Genomic DNA, 18,178 nt, shown 5'->3' with positions numbered 1-18,178 from the left:
GGTGAGGAGAGAGTGACTGCTCTTCACATCAAGGCCGCATTTGACCAAGTGTGGCATCAAGGAGCTCTAGCAAAACTGGAGCCAATGGGAATCGGGGAAAACTCTCCGCTGATTGGAGTCACACCTAGCACAAAGGAAGATGATTGTTGGCGGTCAGTCATCTCAGCTCCAGGACATCACAACAGGAGTTCCTCAGGATAGTGTCTTTGGCCCAACAATCTTTAGCTGCTTCATCGATGACCTTCCTTCCAACATACACTTAGAAGTGGGGATGTTCGCTGATGATTGCACAATGTTCAGCACCATTCATGACTCCTCAGATACCAAAGCACTCCATGCCCAAATGCAACAATAACCAGGCCTGGGCTGACAAGTGGCAAGTAACATTCATGCCACACAAGTGTCAGGCAATGACCATCTCCAACAAGAGAGAATCCAACCATTGCCCTTTGACGTTCAGTGGCATTACCATCACTGAATCCCCCACTATCAACATCCTAGGGGTTACCATTGACCAGAAGCTGAACTGGACTAGCCATATAAATACTGTGGCTACAAGAGCAGGTCAGAGCCTAGGATCATGCAATGAGTAACTCACCTCTGGACTCCCCAAAGCCTGTCCACCATCTACAAGGCACAGGTCAGGAATGTGATGGAATATTCTCCACTTGCCTGGAAGAAGCTTGACACCGTCTGGGACAAAGCAGCCACTTGATTGGCACCACATCCACAAACATTCATGCCTCCACCACCAATGCATAATAGCAGCAGTGTGTACCATCTACAAGATGCACCGCAGGAATTCACCAAGGCTCCTTAGACAGCACCTTCCAAACCCACGGCCACTACCATCTAGATGGACAACTGCAGCAGATAGGTGGGAACACCACCATCTGCAAGTTCCCCTCCAAGTTACTCACCATCCTGACTTGGAAATATATTGCCGTTCCTTCACTGTTGCTGGGTCAAAACCCTGGAACTCCCTTTCTAACTGCACTATGGGTGTAGCTACACTACATGGACTGCAGCGGTTCAAGAAGGCAGCTCACCACCACCTTCTCAAGGGAAACTAGGGATGGGCAATAAATGCTGGCCCAGCCAGCGAAGCCCACATCCCGTGAATGGATAAAAAAAAGATATATTTTGGAATTCTCAGAGGACAGTAAATTAACAGAAGGATTTTCTTGGAGGAGATATTGGCTGGGACACCATCATCTAGTATAATTGCAAGTGTGAAGTTGGGACAATTCTGCTGTTTCTGTCACCATTTTGAAACAGGTGTAATGAGTCTGACTTGCCATTAATGGATTTACAGTTGTGCTAAGCAATTAGCAGTGGGAACGTGCTATGGCAATCCTAATTCAACATCAAATGATATAGTGGGGCCTGTTATGAATTCAGTGAAGGCTTATTTTTTAGGCATGTAGGGGACAAGAAAGGGCTGGGACAATCTGGGATTTCCAGGACGCTTAGAACAGGGGCAGGAATTATGTTTGCATGAGAATGAACATTGCAGGAGTGAAACATTCTCTCTTACCTAATGGTTCTCTGGGAGCATCAATTGGGCATCCATTTTGAAGCCATCAGCAGGTCTTGCACCAGGATCCCCTCAAATCAGAGGATCAAAGCAAGCAGCAAGACAAAGGTGGCCAATAAAGTTGTGGTATTTCTTCCTGACAGAGGTCCATTGAAATCTAAGGAAAGGAGACCTTCAGGCTGGTTCTTTTTGTGACAGCAGGCAGAAATCATGAGAGCCAGCAGCTGTCACTGTCCACTGTGCATGCTTTGTTCTGCTTGTATAGACTTCCCAAGGGAAGCCAGATTAATGCCCTTAACTTTCAAATCCCCGTGGGCTCAAGTTAGATCAGGCACAGTGTACCCAGTTAGCGATCCAGTGCAAAGGGAAAAGAATTTTGAGCCCATTACCTGTAAATTGGATATTTTGTTTGAATAGATTTAGCATTGCCACTAATTTTAAACATTAAGGGAATTTATTTGTAACATGCCCAGTGAAGGCATGTCCTATTCATAACTTCAAACATTGACTGTGGTTCACAAGGAAGCTCCTGGAGTTGTTTTCCTTTTAAGAGGATGCTTACAAAGTGGCTAAGATGGCTGCCAAGGGTCAGGTGACCTTTGCAACTTCAACACAGGCTATCTGCAGATTTCGGAAAGTTTTTAATTGAATCACCTTTGTTAGAGGCCTCCCTGTGGAATGTTCATACCAAGATGATTACTATTTTTGGAATTTGCACTTGCTATTATTTGGAGATTTACCCAAAACACAAGTCCAGAATTTCCCAGCCTTGTTCACATTGGGTGTCATGGTGGGCAGTGGGGGGGACAATATGGCACGAAAGCCAAAACTTGATTTCACACCTGCGTAAAAGCACGGCGGGATCATCTGATGGTGTCTGCCATGGCGGAACGCCAATCCCACTGGAGGCCATTGTGAACCTACTTTGCATCCCGCTAATGGGATGCAAAGTAGGGCCCGAATGGAATCATCCCCTCCGCCAGATTTACTGTTATGCCAGTGGGAAAACACTCTGACCCAGAACACGTCTGGACAAATGTCACGTGCAGAAGTTGGGACTGGCCTTTAGGGCCTTGCTGAGATCCCGGACGTCCGAGAAGCAGAAGATGCTAGAGCCTTACAGCTACAGGACCTTGGAGGAACACGTGCATTGCATGCTGGGTGGATTCTCTCGGACATGACTCTGCCGCGAAGCAGCTCATGGAAGGTGGGAGGTCTCCATTGATGTCTCGGGTCTGCTTTGGAACATCACGGTCTTGGCCATGGGCTGCTACAGATGATTGGCGAGGGGTAAAGAGGAAGGTCCAGCTGGGAGTGGGCCAGGAAGGTGTACCGGAGGGGGTGGGAGAGGAAGATCTAGGTTTGACTGCGAGAAGAAGGTGTACCGGGGACAGCAGAGAAGTTGGGAGAGGGGGCCGCGAAGGTGTCAGAGAGAAGTGAGGTTGGGAGGGAGGGAAATGAAGGTGTCGGGTGGGGTGAGGTAGGGAGGGGGAGGAGGGTGTAACAGGGGAGAATGCGGCCAGTTGGGAGGTAGGTGTAAGGGATGGAGTTAACAATGGGGAGGGAGTTCAGAGGGGGGAAGGAGTCCAGAAGAGAAAGGTTTCCAGATGGAGGAGGGAGTAAGGGTGGAGGAGGGAATAAGGGGGGAATGTCGAGATGAACGTACATCCTGGGGAGTGAGGGTGGGCATGGTAGAAGGGAATGGTGATTATGAGAGGGGCAGAGTGAGCCAGAAGGGTGGGAGGGTAAGGGTGCGATGGTAGCAGTAGAAGGGATGGTAAGTGTGCTTGGTTGAGATTTGGAGGCAGACACGGACCCTGGGGGTGGGAAAGAGGAGGTCGGGGACTTCGATCTGGTTGGGGGGGCAGGATTCACAGGGAGATAGGGAACGTGCATATTCACCTGGGCATCCTGTTAAGAAAAGGGTTCGGGTTGGTAGGCGATAGTGGGGAGATGGAAGGTGATGCCAGGGGGGGTCAACAGTGATGGGGGACAGGACATGGATGGCTGTTGAAATCAAAATTGAGCAGAGCTCCGTGTTGGATGGGCACAGGTGCTACATGGGAATGCAGTCAGTGGGTGGGCGGGGAGGCAGGTCGGCTTGGATGGACAACTGAAAGAGAACCGAAGCAGGAGGCGTTGAAAACGCTTGGGACGTTGAAGTGAGCGTGATGAGTGAAGGCTTCACATGCACGGGAGAGTGTTTGCACGAAGCTCCAAAAGCTGCTGTCACACACACACACTTCTCCCCGCAGAATCACTCATGATCCAGCTGTGTGCAGCTGAACTGCTAGTGGGAGGGGATGTAGTGGGAGGGCTTGTGAAGCTTGTAAATTAAGCTGTTCAACAACATTTCTCATTACTTAGTGAAAGTGAATATATTTTCAGATTACAAAGTAACATAATCTGTTCACCCGTGCAACCACTTGTAGTCAAAATTTCTTAACTTTTCTAGGCCTACCACTTCTCCTGGGTGCTGCCCTGACATTTGCAGCAGGGGTGGCGACAGCCTGTGCAATGGTTGGCCCTGCTACCTCTGATGATTTCAGCGTGCATCCTCTGGAGAAATGAGGCCTTGAGGGCCCTGGCTTGCTTTGGCTGTCCTCCTGTGGGCCAGCTGCTCTCTCTGCGGAGTCAGAGGACGAGGTTGAGGGAGTCACAGGCAAAGGCAACTCAGAAGGAGAGCACAGCCTCTAAGATTCTTGAGTAGATGACCCAGGGGTGTCCAACTGGCGCTCCTCCTTTTGGGTGCCTGAGGGCCCTGGCCTGACTCCTTGAGGGGAAAGGAGCACCTGGAGGGATGTCGAGGTGCCCTGTTTCCCTCTTGCGTTGCCACTGCAGGAACTCACCCATGGCTACTGCAATGGAGTGCAGATCTGCGCACGTCTCCGCATTCTGCTGGACCAGGGTCTCCATGGCGTCCACCATCCTCCCCACGGAGATTTCCATATGCACACATGTGAGCACCACTTCTTCAGAGAGCAGGCAGACGCAGTCCTTCGACTCGCATGGCACTCTGCTGAGGGCTTCCAACAGCTCCCCATGACATTCGCCTGCCTTCTGCTGACTCCCCACAATGAGTTGGAAGGCTGAATCCAGAGGCTCATCATCTGACTTGGATCTCATAGATACCTCCTCCCTGGCATTCCTCTGAATGCCGGGGACCTCAGCCAAACCTGCCTCCTCCTGCTGCGGACACGTGTCTATGTAGAACCACCAGACTGTGAACCCGAGTGTGCTCTAGCTCTAGGTCCCACCGAGGTGTGTGTGTCTGCGCTGGTGGAGGGTGTGGGTAAGCACTGTGACTTATTTCCAGCTCTTCAATGGAGGAGTTATCCTCTTCGCTGGAGGTGAGGATGTGGATGGAGCTGAGAGACTGGCTGGCTGAGGGTGTCGGTCACTTGGCAGAGCTCCCTGTGAACCAAAATAGAGATAATTGGTGTATGACAGCAAAGTCAAAAGCAGGAGAGGGAACACTCACAGTTGCATTGAGAAAGAGAATGTTGTGGTGCAGGATCCTCAGGTGGGTGTTCAACCGCCAACCTCACTGTCATCACAGGCACGGTTCACACCATCACCAGTCAGTGCAATGGCACACTCCTTAAAGTGAGTGAGGAGCCTAATGTAGGGCGCTCCACTCCCTGTCTGGGACATCTCCCTGCTGTTGTAATGGAGAGTGTGTGAGCAGGATGCATGGTGTTGCGTGTATTGTTTGTGTGGTGAGTGGAGCCATGGAGGGGTTGAGGACGGGAGCTCCAGAGGATGAGCCTGATGGAGATGTGAGGGTGTATGTGAGAGTTAGTGGTGTTGTCCTTTTGAGGTGTGAGATCTTTGTGGGTATGTGATGGTTTGTGAGTGGGTGAGTTGAGTGATGAGGTGGTTGACTTACCATGGCAGAACAGATGAGCTCATTCATCCTCTTATTGCACTTGATGGCTGACCTCCTCACTTAGTTTCAGAGTGCAGTGTCTGACCACAGGTCCACCTATTGGTTTACATGGACTGTGTACTTAGTGAACATTAGAGTATGAGAGAGCTTTTGTAATTTGTGTTATCCTTATGAATCTATATATATCTGTAAAAGTAGTGAAGGAGTATTGTAATATAGTTCATCTTGTTTAATAGATGTTTTATTCTTTTGTTAAAAGTTCATCTGTTCAGTAGCCACTCTCCCCACTTCTAAACAAAAAATAAAAGTTAGGACCTAACAAGCCGGGTTCCATCCTGGGATCTGGCTGGCCCAGTAGTAACATTAGCTGGGATCATAACAATCTGAAGACCCAGAAAGTTCTGGGGAGTTTATAGAAAACACCACAACCCACAGCAGCTGCGGAAAAGGCAGTGTCATCTTTGCCTTTAAGAGCTGGAGGGTGTAAGATCTAAAAAAGCCTCCCAGCCTGATTCCTAAATTCCAAGTCCATCTGTAAAAAAAAAAATTGGACCTCCTGATAAGAAAGCCGCAGGTGCCTGACTTCATGACCTGATCAATATTCATCTCTTTGCGGGAATCCTGCAAAAATCCTGATATCCAATTCCAGCTATCTGAACTCATCTAAACTACAATGGAAGAGTGGAAAAGATTCCTTTTGTTACCAGGCCTTACTCTGTTTTCCTACAATGAGCCAGACACGTGAGCTATGAACTGTTCTTTTGGTTTATAACTTGTAAAAGAATATTGTTCTCTTTAACAGTATTTTGCATTGAGCAGGTGTGTACATGTGAATCCTGAGTGATTGAATTAGCATTTAGACTTTCAGGGTGAATGCATGAATAAATAATCCTCTTTGTTTAAACCCACAAAAACTTGCTGCTGTTTATTAACTTGACCAAACACACTCCAGGGGCTAAGAAGCACACACATCTTCCTCTCCAAAAACCACGCTGATTACAGAAAGTAAAGGAAAGGGTACAATAGCTTCAGTTCTCTCCTGGCCATGTCCGTAACAGTAACGTTTTAAGTATAGCACACATCCAGAACTATGAAATGCATGTAGAAACACATTCCTTCCACAGAAAGTGTTCGTAGCAAAATATTTTTAGTCAAATTAGATGGGTGGGGTTGAAGGAAGAAGCTATCATAGCTTTACTGTTGCCTTTTTAAGCACAATACTTTGTGTCCAAGGTTTCAGTAATAAATGGATACAGGACGGGTAAGTACCAGTAAATGACAGGTCCTTTGTACAATGAAATACTATTAGTGTTGCTCCTTATTTGGGGGTGTGGGATTGCAGGGGGGAAATAAGGGAACGATGTCTGTGTAGTTATAACTTAATCTGAAGGAAGCATTAGCCTTCCCTGACACCACGGGCATAATTTTCCGCTCTCACCAGCAGTGGGAATCATGGCGGGAGGGGGCATTTAATTTGGCGGGAGACAAAAAAATCTGTTTCCCGACAGCGGGATAAGCAGTTGCAATTTTTTTCTCCCAATTTTCAAGGCAGGTTAAAGGCGGGTCGAGCTTCCCAACGAGTAATGTCAGGAAGCCCATTTGCATGTATTAACATCTCATGCATGCTCGTTAAAAGGCCATTTTGCCGGGATTAAGCGCCTCTCCAAATTAAGTTCCTCACCAGCGAGAATTTGGACCACTCAGTTCTGTAAGTGTATGTAAGTGGCATATACCTGGTGAGCTTCACTTCTTCCACAACTTTGAGGTCCACAGATGTTGCTTTCTCCTTCTTGGGGAGCTCTGAATTAGAGTCATACAGACTTGAAACGTTAACTCTGTTTTTCACTCCACAGATGCTGTTAGACATACTGAGTTTTTCTGGCATTTTCTGTTTTTGCTTCAGATCACCAGCATCCGCAGTACTTTGGTTTTATCTTAAGACTATCCCTAACCTCTGCGCAGATCCCCTGGCCCTTCCAATTCCACTTTACCTGCATTTGTGCCCATAAAAAAAACTCTTCCCCTAGCCACTCACAATTACACATTCAAGCCATCAACCACTGAGCCTTTGACTTTCCAGTCACCACGAAACTTCTACACATTTTGATCTGCTCAACCACTTTTTCCCCTCTGTGCTGTCCTTCTTCCTAGTAAAACTTGCTTGCTTTCTTTAATCCTGGCTATTCCCCCTGACATGGCTCCCAGCTTTACTCCCTCAAGTCCAGACTATATAGATTTGAATGTATCTGGCATACAAATGATTTAGCCATCTACCTCATGGACCATATTGTGTCCAAAAAGTTACTCATTACTCCAGGAGAAGAAAGATAGTGCCTGGTTTCTTTTATCTACTGCCAGCCATCTCCTTAAAACACTCTCCTTTCCCTTCCAACATAGTCTCCAAAAAGAAAGTGCATTGGGCTCCTGACCTCTGTGACTTACGTTGATATCATTCCTCCAGCTGTCTTTGCTGCTTCACCTTGCCCACTAAACCAAACCTCCCTCTGCCTTAGTCCTGAAATGACATTTATCTCGCATGTGCCCTTGTGCAATATCTGAGCTCATCTTCAGATGTGCCTGCTCCTCCTTTGATCCTATTCCTACTAAGCAACTGTTCATGTGACATTATGAATGATTTTCTCCTCTCTCCCCACACACCCACTTTCCAAACAGTCATCACCTCCTATCTTCCCTAAAATCTTAATGCCTTTGATCCCTCTGTTCTTGGAAGCCACTGCCCCATCTCAAACCTATATTTCCTTTCCAAAGTTCATGATCATTTTTTTCTTACACAGGATGTGGGCATCGCTGGCTAGACCAGCAATTATTGCCCATCCCTAATTGCCCTTGAGAAAGTGGTGCTGAGCCGCCTTCTTGAACTGCTGCAGTCCATGTGGTGTAAGTACACCCACAAAGCTGCTTGGAAGGGAGCTCCAGGTTTTTTGACCCAGCAATGGTGAAGGAACAGTGGTATAGTTCCAAATCAGGTTGTTGTGTGTCTTGGAGGGGAATTTGCAGGTGGTGGTGTTCCCATGCATCTGCTGCCCTCCTTCTAGGTGGTAGAGGTCGCGAGTTTGGAAGGTACTGGTGAGTTGCTGTGGTGCAGTGCTGCCACTGTGTGCCGATGGTGGGTCGAGTGAATGTTGAAGGTGGTGGATGTGGTTTCAGTCAAGTAGGCTGCTTTGTCCTGTATAATGTTGAACTTCTTGAGTGTTGTTGAGTTAATCCACTTTTTGGTTCCTATTTAGACCCACCCCTTTTTCCATCCCTGACAATTTTTCTGCCTATAGGTGACTTAAATTCGGGTTTATGGTAGCTACCAATCACTCCTCATACTCTTTTTTTTGTTGCTCTTATTTCTTTTTTCACTTCGGCTCGGAAGTTTCTACGTTGTTTTTCACTTGTATTATCCCCCGATGTCTGCCATTTGCACCCTTTTTCTGCTTCATCTTACTCTCTTCCTCTTTAGTCATCCAACAAGCTCTGGCTTTGTTTGTCCTACCTTTACCCTTCATGGGAATCTATCTTAACTGTATCCAAACTATCTCTTTAAAGGCAGCCTATGGTTCCATTACGGTTTTGCATGCCAATCTTTGACAATTTACTTGGGTCAGATTCTCACTCCATTGAAATTATAATATTGCGTCCAGTTCTGGGCACCGCACTTTAGGAAGAACGTGAAGGCAGTAGAAACAGTGCAGAAAAGTTTAACGAGAAAGGTTCTGGAGATGAGGGAGTTCCATTGGCCAGAATTTCCCAACCCCTTACACCAGCGGGATCTTCCAGTCACGCTGATATGAACAGGGATTTCAGTGGCTTGCCAGCCCTGCTGCAGGGAAACCTACTGCTGGGGGGGGACTGGAAAATTCCTTCCATTCTGTTGATGGATTGGAGAAACTAAGGTTGTTCTCCTGGAGAAGAGCAGGTTGAGAAGAGATTTAATAGAAGTGTCCAAAGTCATGAAGGAACCAGACAGATAGAGAGAAACTGTTCCCCTTGGGGAAAGGGTTGAGAACCAGGTGACACAGATTTAAGGTGATTGACAAAAGAACCAAAGGCAACATGAGGTAAACCTTTTTACATATTCCCCAGCCAAGGGAAATATCCTTCCTGCATCAACCATATCGAGCCCTGTGAGAATTTTAAATGAGATCACCATTCATTCTTCTAAACTCCGGAGAATAAAGGCCCAGCCTATTTAATCGTTCCTCATAAGACAATCCCTCCGTCCCAGGAATGAGTTTGGTGAACTTTCATTGCACTCCCTCGATGACAAATATATCTTTCCTTAGGTAAGGAGACCAGAACTGCACATAATACTCCAGGGCCAGGATATTTCAGATGGCAAAGTTTCCCTTCCTGCCATCTGAGGAGTTGGCAGTAAACACGTCCCTCCCTATACTGGCTGCCCTGCAGCATTTCACACTCCAGTGAGTGTTAATTGGCTGGAGGCGGGACTTCCGCCCCTTACTCAGAAAGGAAGTTCTGCCTCAGAGAGCCAACCTGATTGGCCAGAAACTCTCTGGTCCCTGCAGAGCCAGAAGCTGCAGTGAACAGCATAGGGACTAAAAGCAGTCCCAGGAGTCCAGGACTCAGTAAGTTTTAGGAATTTTGGGGTGGGGAAAGTAGGGGAGGCCTGGGGGTTGGTGGACAGAGGAGGATTTGGGGTGTCAGGATAGGGGCCAGACGGGAGGGAGCCCCTGCAGGGTTCAGACCTTTATTTTGGGGTGGGGCACCTGATGTTGAAAGGAGGCTGCTGATGGAGGTGCCACTCCCAGCCTTCCTGCCCGAGCCCTGAACAGGGTTACTTTCCGGGCTTCCCCTCTGCCCCTGAACTACTTCCCCTAGCCTGAGAACGACCCTTAAGTAGTCAATAATTGGCCACTGAAGGGCCACAATTGAAGCAAGGGCTGGCGGGCCAGCCTAGGCCTCGCGTAAGACCTCGCGTAAGATTGCAGAGAGGTTGGGGGGGGAGGGGGGGTGGAAACCCAGTGGCAAGGCCCCCCAAAAAAGTTTATAGTCAACCCCACCAACCCCCCCCCCTAAAAACCTGCCGGCAGGGAAATGTAAAATTCTGCCCCAGGTGTCGCCTCACCAAGGCTCTACATAATTAATTTCAATAAGACAGCTTTACTCCTATACGCCTCTTATAATAAAGGCCCATGTACCATTTGCTGCCATAATTGCTCGCTGTACCTGCCTGTTAGCTTTCAGTGACTCATGAACAAGGACACCCAAGTCCCTTTGAAGTTTAACACCGCACAGCCTCTCACCATTTAAGAAATACTCTGTATTTCTGTTTTTCTTACGAAGTGGATAATTTCACATTTTTTTGCATCGTATTCCATCTGCCAAATTATTGCCCACTCACTTAACCTCCCTTGAAGCGTCTTTGCATTATCCTCATAACTCGCACCTCCACCTAGTTTTGTGTCATCTGCAAACTTTGAAATATTACATTTAATCCCCACATCCAAATCATTGATATATATTTTGAATAGCTGGGGCCCAAGTACTGCTCACTGCAGTACACCACTAGTCACTGCCTGCCAACCTGAAAATGATCCGTTTATTCCTACTACCAGTTCTCAATCCAAGACCCAAGCTCTGGAATTCCCCGTCTACATCCCTTTGCTTTTCTGCTTCCCTCTCCTGCTCTTCATAAAATCCATCTTTTTGATCAAGCTTTTGATTGTCCCTCCTTGCATTTAGTTCTTTGGTTCAGCGTCTATTTTTATCAGATTACACTTCAGTGAAGTACCTTGGATCGTTTTCTATGTTAAAGGTGCGATATAAATAAAGGTTGTTGTTGTAGTAGTCTGCTGTATTAATGCATTAAAGATAAGAATGTCCATTTCAGAAGAACATATAGGCAAATATGACATGACTTCAGTGGTTCTTTGGCTCTGTTCTTCTAAGCAAGGGTCCAAAGTTCGCTTTATGGGCTATCTGCAGATTCCGTTTGGTGACATGCACCAAAGACCTTGCTTTTTTTTCCCCAAAGTTGTTTTCAACTTTCTTGAATGGTGGAGTAAGCTGACACTCAGATTGTGTGGAGTGGGGAAAAAGGAATGGTTAAGGGGTGGGGGGGGCAGTATTTATTGGAAGTGACAGGGATCTTGCCCACCAGCTGGACAGCCAGCAAGGACTCTGCATTGCCCCTTTTAGCAAAAGCTCACCATGCCACTCAGGTGCTTAACTGGACAGTAGTGGACCTTCCCCAGGATTACTGAGAGCTGCCAGTCAATCAGAGCTCTATTGAAAGGCAGCACTTCTGAGGAGGCTGCTGCTGGTATGACATCCATCCAAGGCCTAGTCTCGTCCCTGGATCTCGGGTCACAGGGGATTGATGGTGGTGGTGGGAAAGGATGGTGTCACATGGTGGGTGTTGAGGAGTTGGGGGTCGGCAGCAAGGGCGACTCCCAGTAGGTCTCCCCCTTCCAATGCTGGTTTCTTGATCAAGCACCAAGTCTCTTTGAACGAGGGACCCACCCCGCCACCCCCAACCCCCATCCCCGCGGAGCCCACAAGCAACCCCGCAGAGGTTTGCTTGTTGTACCCACATATGAAGAACCCCCACTCACCACTGAGTTAATATCAGAAACAGCTGCATGAGGCAGGGGCGGGAAGACTACATGGGCATCCTGTCACGGACTTAATCGGGTTGGAGGCAGGAAAGTGACAGGATACCCACCCACCCACCCTCCCCCCTGATTAACTGCCCCCACATACCACCAAACCTGCCACGGTGGAAGGCATTAAATTTCACCTGTGGTGTTTGACTTTTCAATTTAGAGCTGAAATAGTTCAGACCACCGATTTAGTATATTCAATCCATGCTCTGTAAACCTTAATGTGCTGTTTATAAGACTCACCAAAGACGTCGAGCTAAATCTTCAGGTCTCCGGATCATCAGAGACCGGACTTATAACCCAAGATGCGTGTCGGGACCTTGTGGAAGTCCTGACCCACGGATATACGTGGGAATTGCTCTGGAAGTTTCAGCTTCCGATGGACAATTCCCTTGCTCCCCAGGACCCTCCATGAATGTCCCTGACTCTGAGTTAGAGTCAGATTTCGGACGGTTTTGTGGTACTTATCTGGATAGTTATCCAGGAAATATTAGACAGATTAAAATTTAGTCTACCACCTGGGTAACTACACAACTGACCATCAATCATACCCCCCATACCCCAAGGACCACCTGACTACTCAACTACCTCTGCCAACCTGACTATCCTCCTGACCCAATCCGGCTATCCCCAACTAAAACCTCCCCCCAAGCAGACCTGAATACGCCATGACCATGAACCAACCACCCAACCACCCCCCCCACCACCCGACTCCACCTGACCCGACCGGAGTACCCCAGGACTACTCACCGACCCACCATCCACTCACCCACCTACCCACCCAACCCACCAACCATTTCATCCATCTACCCACCAACCATCCTACCTGCCTCACCTACCTACCTGCCTCACCCATTCAACCGCCTCACCCATCTACCCACCTTACCTACTTCATCCACCTACCTGCCTCACCCATGTATCCACCTTACCAACTTACCCACCTCATCCACCTACATATTCTACCCACCTACATACCTACCAACACATTATACCCTCTCTACCCAACTATCTGCCTACACTGCTACTCACCTACCCATTCACTCGCTCAGGTACTCACTAATTCACTCACATTCAGACTGGACCTCTAAGCTTACCATATGGCGGCTAGTGTCATAAAAAGGGGGCACATCCTGGCTTTCTCTGACTCTGCTGCAACACAGTTCCCTGGGAAATGCACTGTACGTTTCTTTGATGCTGGGATCAGAAGACCCCAGAAGAAATGCACAGTAGCGTCAAGTAAGGGGAATTTTCAAATGCAGCGACAATCCAATCATCATTGACACTGCTCGGAAGATCTGAACTGTCATTGTTTGGTAACGATTGTTATGGACTTTGAAAATATACATGTATGTTTTTAAGTAAAGTCATTAGGTCAGTTTCTAATGAATGTTCAGTTTCATTCCTTACATAATGAATATACAGTAACAAGATTTTGAATCTTAACTGGCCTGGCTTGCTTCCAGGAACCACTGGACCCAATTCTCACTGTGTATAAGTGAATGGATTGTGAGTCAGTTAAAATCAGGCCCAGTATTGTTTCAGTAGGGTAAGGCAAAAATTAATCATGTCGAAAGCTTTCTCATCATTATGTCATGTCTCCAGACTAATTTCTCTGTCTTCTATATTAGTTTCATCTCAAATTTTTCAGTTCCATTCCATTTATAACCTAAGATAAAAGAAAAATACTGTGGATGCTGAAAATCTGAAAGAAAAACAGAAAATGCTGGAAAGACTCAGCAGGTCTAACAGCATCTGTGGAGGGGAAAAAACAGAATTAACGTTTCAAGTCCTTATGACTCTTTTTTAGAACCTATTTGACTTTAAGAAACAATAACTGAATCTTAAAAGCATGGAAGACCAAAAAAAAATGATTAAAACACCATTTAAATCAGATTCAACTGTTTTTGAATGCTACAGGACGAAATTTCCTTGGACACAACAAACCCTCAGAAAACCAAAATGGACAAATTGATAGAAATCCTCAACAGCATGAGGAACAACAGTAGTGATGTGGACTCCAACCTCACCACGTTCATGGAGGAGGCACAGAACTCTACCAACTCAGAGGAGATGCTAAGCGAGATAGTTAAAACTATTTATCACAAGGCTGTAACGGACAGGAGTTTTGCTTCAACTGCTGCCAGATTGTGCGACAAAATGTCTCTCTTCATGGTGGAAGGAACTAAGTTCCGAAGCTTGCTTCTCAATATGTTGCAGGTAAGGATGGGTTTTGCTGTTATATAGAAATTACAAAGTGGAAACAGGCCATATATCCCAACCAGTCCATATTGATCTTTATCTTCCGCATGAGTAGTTGTATTAATCCCATGTGCCCTGCTGTGTTCCTGCATATCTTTATCCCCCTCAACCACCTGTCTGGCATTTTTAAATGCTGCTGTGATCTTTGCTTCAGTTGCCAACTCCAGGGCTGCATTCCACAGCCTCACAACCTTCTGCTCTCTATCCTGAATCTCTTACATTTAACTTTGTCTCCCCTTACTCTAGACTCTTCCACAATTGGAAACAGTCTTTTCCATCTACTCTATTCTTTTCATGAGGAAAATAGCCCCAGTTTTCCAGGTCTTTCTTTGTATTTGTATTTCTTAGACCAGGCAGTACCTGGTGAATCTGCATTGCACCGTCTCTGATGACTCAATGCCCCTCCCATACTTTGGAACCCAAACTCTGCACAGCACACTGATTGTGGACTTACTAAGATTTTGGCTAGATTCACCATTACATCTTGCTTCTGCTTTTTATATTCTACATCTCTTGCCATGAAACCAAGCATTCTGTTAGCTTTGTCCACTTTAGGTGTTGCTTCTAATGTATTATGGTCCTGAACCCTCAAAACCCTCTGCTCTTCCATGCCACCAGTTTCGCCTATTTAAAGTTTAGCTATTACTTTTAGAACCAAGATGTATCACCCCACATTTACTGACATTAAAATTCCATCTAAAATGTTTTGCCATATTAATATCCCACTTTAGCTTTCTTTGGTCCTCAAAATTATTTATTATGCCTCCTATTTTGGTATCATTTGCAAATGTGAGCACCACTCCCTTGAGTTATCTCTAAATCATTGATGTGCACGTCTGTTGTGACATGTTGTTGCTACAGAAACCCTACCAACTCTCATGGAGCAAGTAGACAAATTAGAGACATTGCAATCCCCCCTGCATGATAAAATGTTAAGCAAAGAGCTATTTTACTGCAATGCTTGTTGTCCCTGTTACCATATGAATGGTTTAAAACTGCTTACTGCACAGTGAATCAGTAAGTATGATACTAAGCTATACAAATTAGAAGGGTTCTAGGATTGGTTTTAGCTGTAATGCCCATAATCAATAGTCTGCCAGCCCTCACTGTCTGGGATTTATATAGCAACTTCCATGATGTCAGGATTTCTAAATGCATTTCACAGCCAATGATTTATTTTGAAGCATAGGCAGATGGAGCAGCCAAATTGCACAGATGAATGACCAGTTAATCCATTTTGGTGGTGTTAGTTAAGATATAAATGTTGAGCAAGACATTGCGTTAACTACCTTGTTCTTCTTTGAATTCTGCCAAGGGTCTTTGGCATGAACAGGTATTTCAGGTCTTGGTTTAATGTTTCACCTGAAATATGGCCTCTTTGACAACGCAGTCTACCTTCGGTATTACATTGAAGTATCAGCCCAGATTTTGTACTCAAATCCATTTGGAGAGAGCGGGGTCTTGAAACTACAACTATCCTACTCTGAGACAAGGGTGCTATCACTGAGCCAAGCTGACATTGAAACTACTAATTAAATTAACAATTTTGTGTTGAGCAATTGTGTGATAAAATTCTTCATTCATTGGCATAATAAGCCATTGGCTCAGGTTGAATAATGCAGTTTAGACATTTATTCTAGAGTCTTTCAATTTTATCTTTAACAAGTTATAAAGAGATTTTACATAACTTTATCTCAGATTTCAAACAAATTGGGTAAGATCCATGATGAGACAAATTGTCCATTGTCTGTGGAGGGGATGGGCTGAATGCCTTTTTTTGATCCATGGCTATAAATTTGTGTAGGGCATCAGTTTTTCCCTGGAAAGTTAAGACAAAGAGAATGAAATAGGGCAGGGCAGGGCAATGTAAAAAGTCAACAGTGAACATGAATGGGTTGCACTTGTAGTGTTTCCAGAAGACTGCTGTTAGGCTTGCTAGCCAGCCCAATACTCTATATCATATGGGAGGAAAGGGTGATGTTACAAGACAGGGGGACTTAGACCATAAGACATAGGAGCAGAAATTAGGCCATTCGGCCCATCGGGTCTGCTCCGCCTTTCAATCATGGCTGATAAGTTTTTCAACCCCATTCTCCCGCCTTCTCCCCGTAACCTTTGATCCCCTTCCAATCAAGAACCTATCTATCTCGCTCTTAAATACACTCAATGACTTGGCCTCCACAGCCTTGTGTGGCAATGAATTCCATAGATTCACCACTCTCTGGCTAAAGCAGTTTCTCCTCATCTCTGTTCTAAAAGGTCTTCCCTTTACTCTGAGGCTGTGCCCTTGGGTCCTAGTCTCTCCCACTAATGGAAACATCTTCCCCATATCCACTCTATCCAGGCCTTTCAGTATTCTATAAGTTTCAATCCGATCCCCCCTCATCCTTCTAAACTCCATCAAGTATAGACCCAGAGTCCTCAAACATTCCTCATATGTTACACCTTTCATTCCTGGAATCATTCTCGTGAACCTCCTCTGGACCCTCTCCAGGGCCTGCATATCCTTCCTGAGATACGGGGCCCAAAATTGCTCACAACATTCTACGTGTGGTCTGACCAGAGCCTTATAAAGCCTCAGCAGCACATCCCTACTTTTATATCCTAGCCCTTTCAAAATAAATGCCAACATTGCATTTGCCTTCCTAACTACCGACTCAACCTGCAAGTTAACCTTAAGAGAATCCTGGACTAGATTCCCAAGTCCCTTTGCACTCCAGATTTCTGAATTCTCTCCCATTTAGAAAATAGTCTATGCCTCTATTCTTCCTACCAAAGTGCATGACCTCACACTTGCCCACGTTGTATTCCATCTGCCACTTCTTTGCCCATTCTCCTAACCTGTCCAAATCCTTCTGCAGCATCCCCACCTCCTCAGTACTACCTGTCCCTCCACCTATCTTTGTATCATCTGCAAACTTAGCCAGGATGCCCTCAGTTCCTTCATCTAAATCATTAATGTATAAAGTGAAAAGTTGTGATCCCAACACTGACCCCTGCGGAACTCCACTAGTCACCGGCCGCCATCCTGAGAAGGACCCCCTTATCCCCACTCTCTGCCTTCTGCCAGACAGCCAATCTTCTATCCATGCTAGTCCCTTGCCTCTAACACCATGGGCTCTTATCTTACTGAGCAGCCTCCTGTGTGGCACCTTGTCAAAGGCCTTCTGGAAGTCCAAGTAGATAACATCCATTGATTCTCCTAACCTACTCATTACCTCCTCAAAGAATTCTAACAGATTTGTCAGGCATGACCTCCCCTTGATGAAACCATGCTGACTTTGCCCTATTTTACCATGCACTTCCAAGTATTCTGAAATCTCATCCTTAATAATGGACTCTAAAATCTTAACAACGACTGAGGTCAAGCTAATCGGCCTGTAATTTCCTGTCTTTTGCCTCACTCCCTTCTTAAACAGGGGGTTACATTAGCGATTTTCCAGTCCTCTGGGACCCTTCCTGACTCGAGTGATTCCTGAAAGATCACCACTAACGCCTCCACTATCTCTTCAGTTATCTCCTTCAGAACTCTGGGGTGTAATCCATCTGGTCCAGGTGATTTATCCGCCTTCAGACCTTTCAGTTTTCCTAGCATCTTCTCCTTGGTAATGGCCACCATACTCACCTCTGTCCCCCGACTCTTTTGAACTTTAGGGATGTTACTCATGTCTTCCACTGTGAAGACTGAAGCAAAGTACCTATGCAGTTCCTCCGCCATTTCTTTGTTCCCCACTACTACTTCTCCAGCGTCATTTTCCAGTGGCCCAATGTCCACTTTTGCCTCTCTCTTACCCTTTATATATCTAAAAAACTCTTGCAATCTTCTTTTATATCACTGGCTAGTTTACCATCATATTTAAT

At 46.1% G+C, this 18,178-nt stretch overlaps 1 protein-coding gene across 6 annotated transcripts in view; it reads left to right on the top strand.

Annotated features, from left to right (window-relative positions):
• ctif (CBP80/20-dependent translation initiation factor) overlaps window positions 1-18,178 on the top strand; it is a 277,408-nt gene that overhangs the window by 225,101 nt on the left and 34,129 nt on the right. For all 6 annotated transcript variants that reach the window (XM_041203643.1, XM_041207545.1, XM_041206811.1 and 3 more), the window contains one exon: window positions 13,976-14,275. In XM_041203643.1, coding sequence (XP_041059577.1) covers window positions 13,976-14,275 — 300 coding nt within the window. The remainder of the gene's footprint in view (window positions 1-13,975; window positions 14,276-18,178) is intronic.

Source organism: Carcharodon carcharias, chromosome 1 (genome assembly GCF_017639515.1).
Source record: "Carcharodon carcharias isolate sCarCar2 chromosome 1, sCarCar2.pri, whole genome shotgun sequence".
In the NCBI taxonomy this organism is placed as follows: Eukaryota; Metazoa; Chordata; class Chondrichthyes; order Lamniformes; family Lamnidae; genus Carcharodon; species Carcharodon carcharias.
This window is presented reverse-complemented; position numbering and strand designations above follow the sequence as displayed.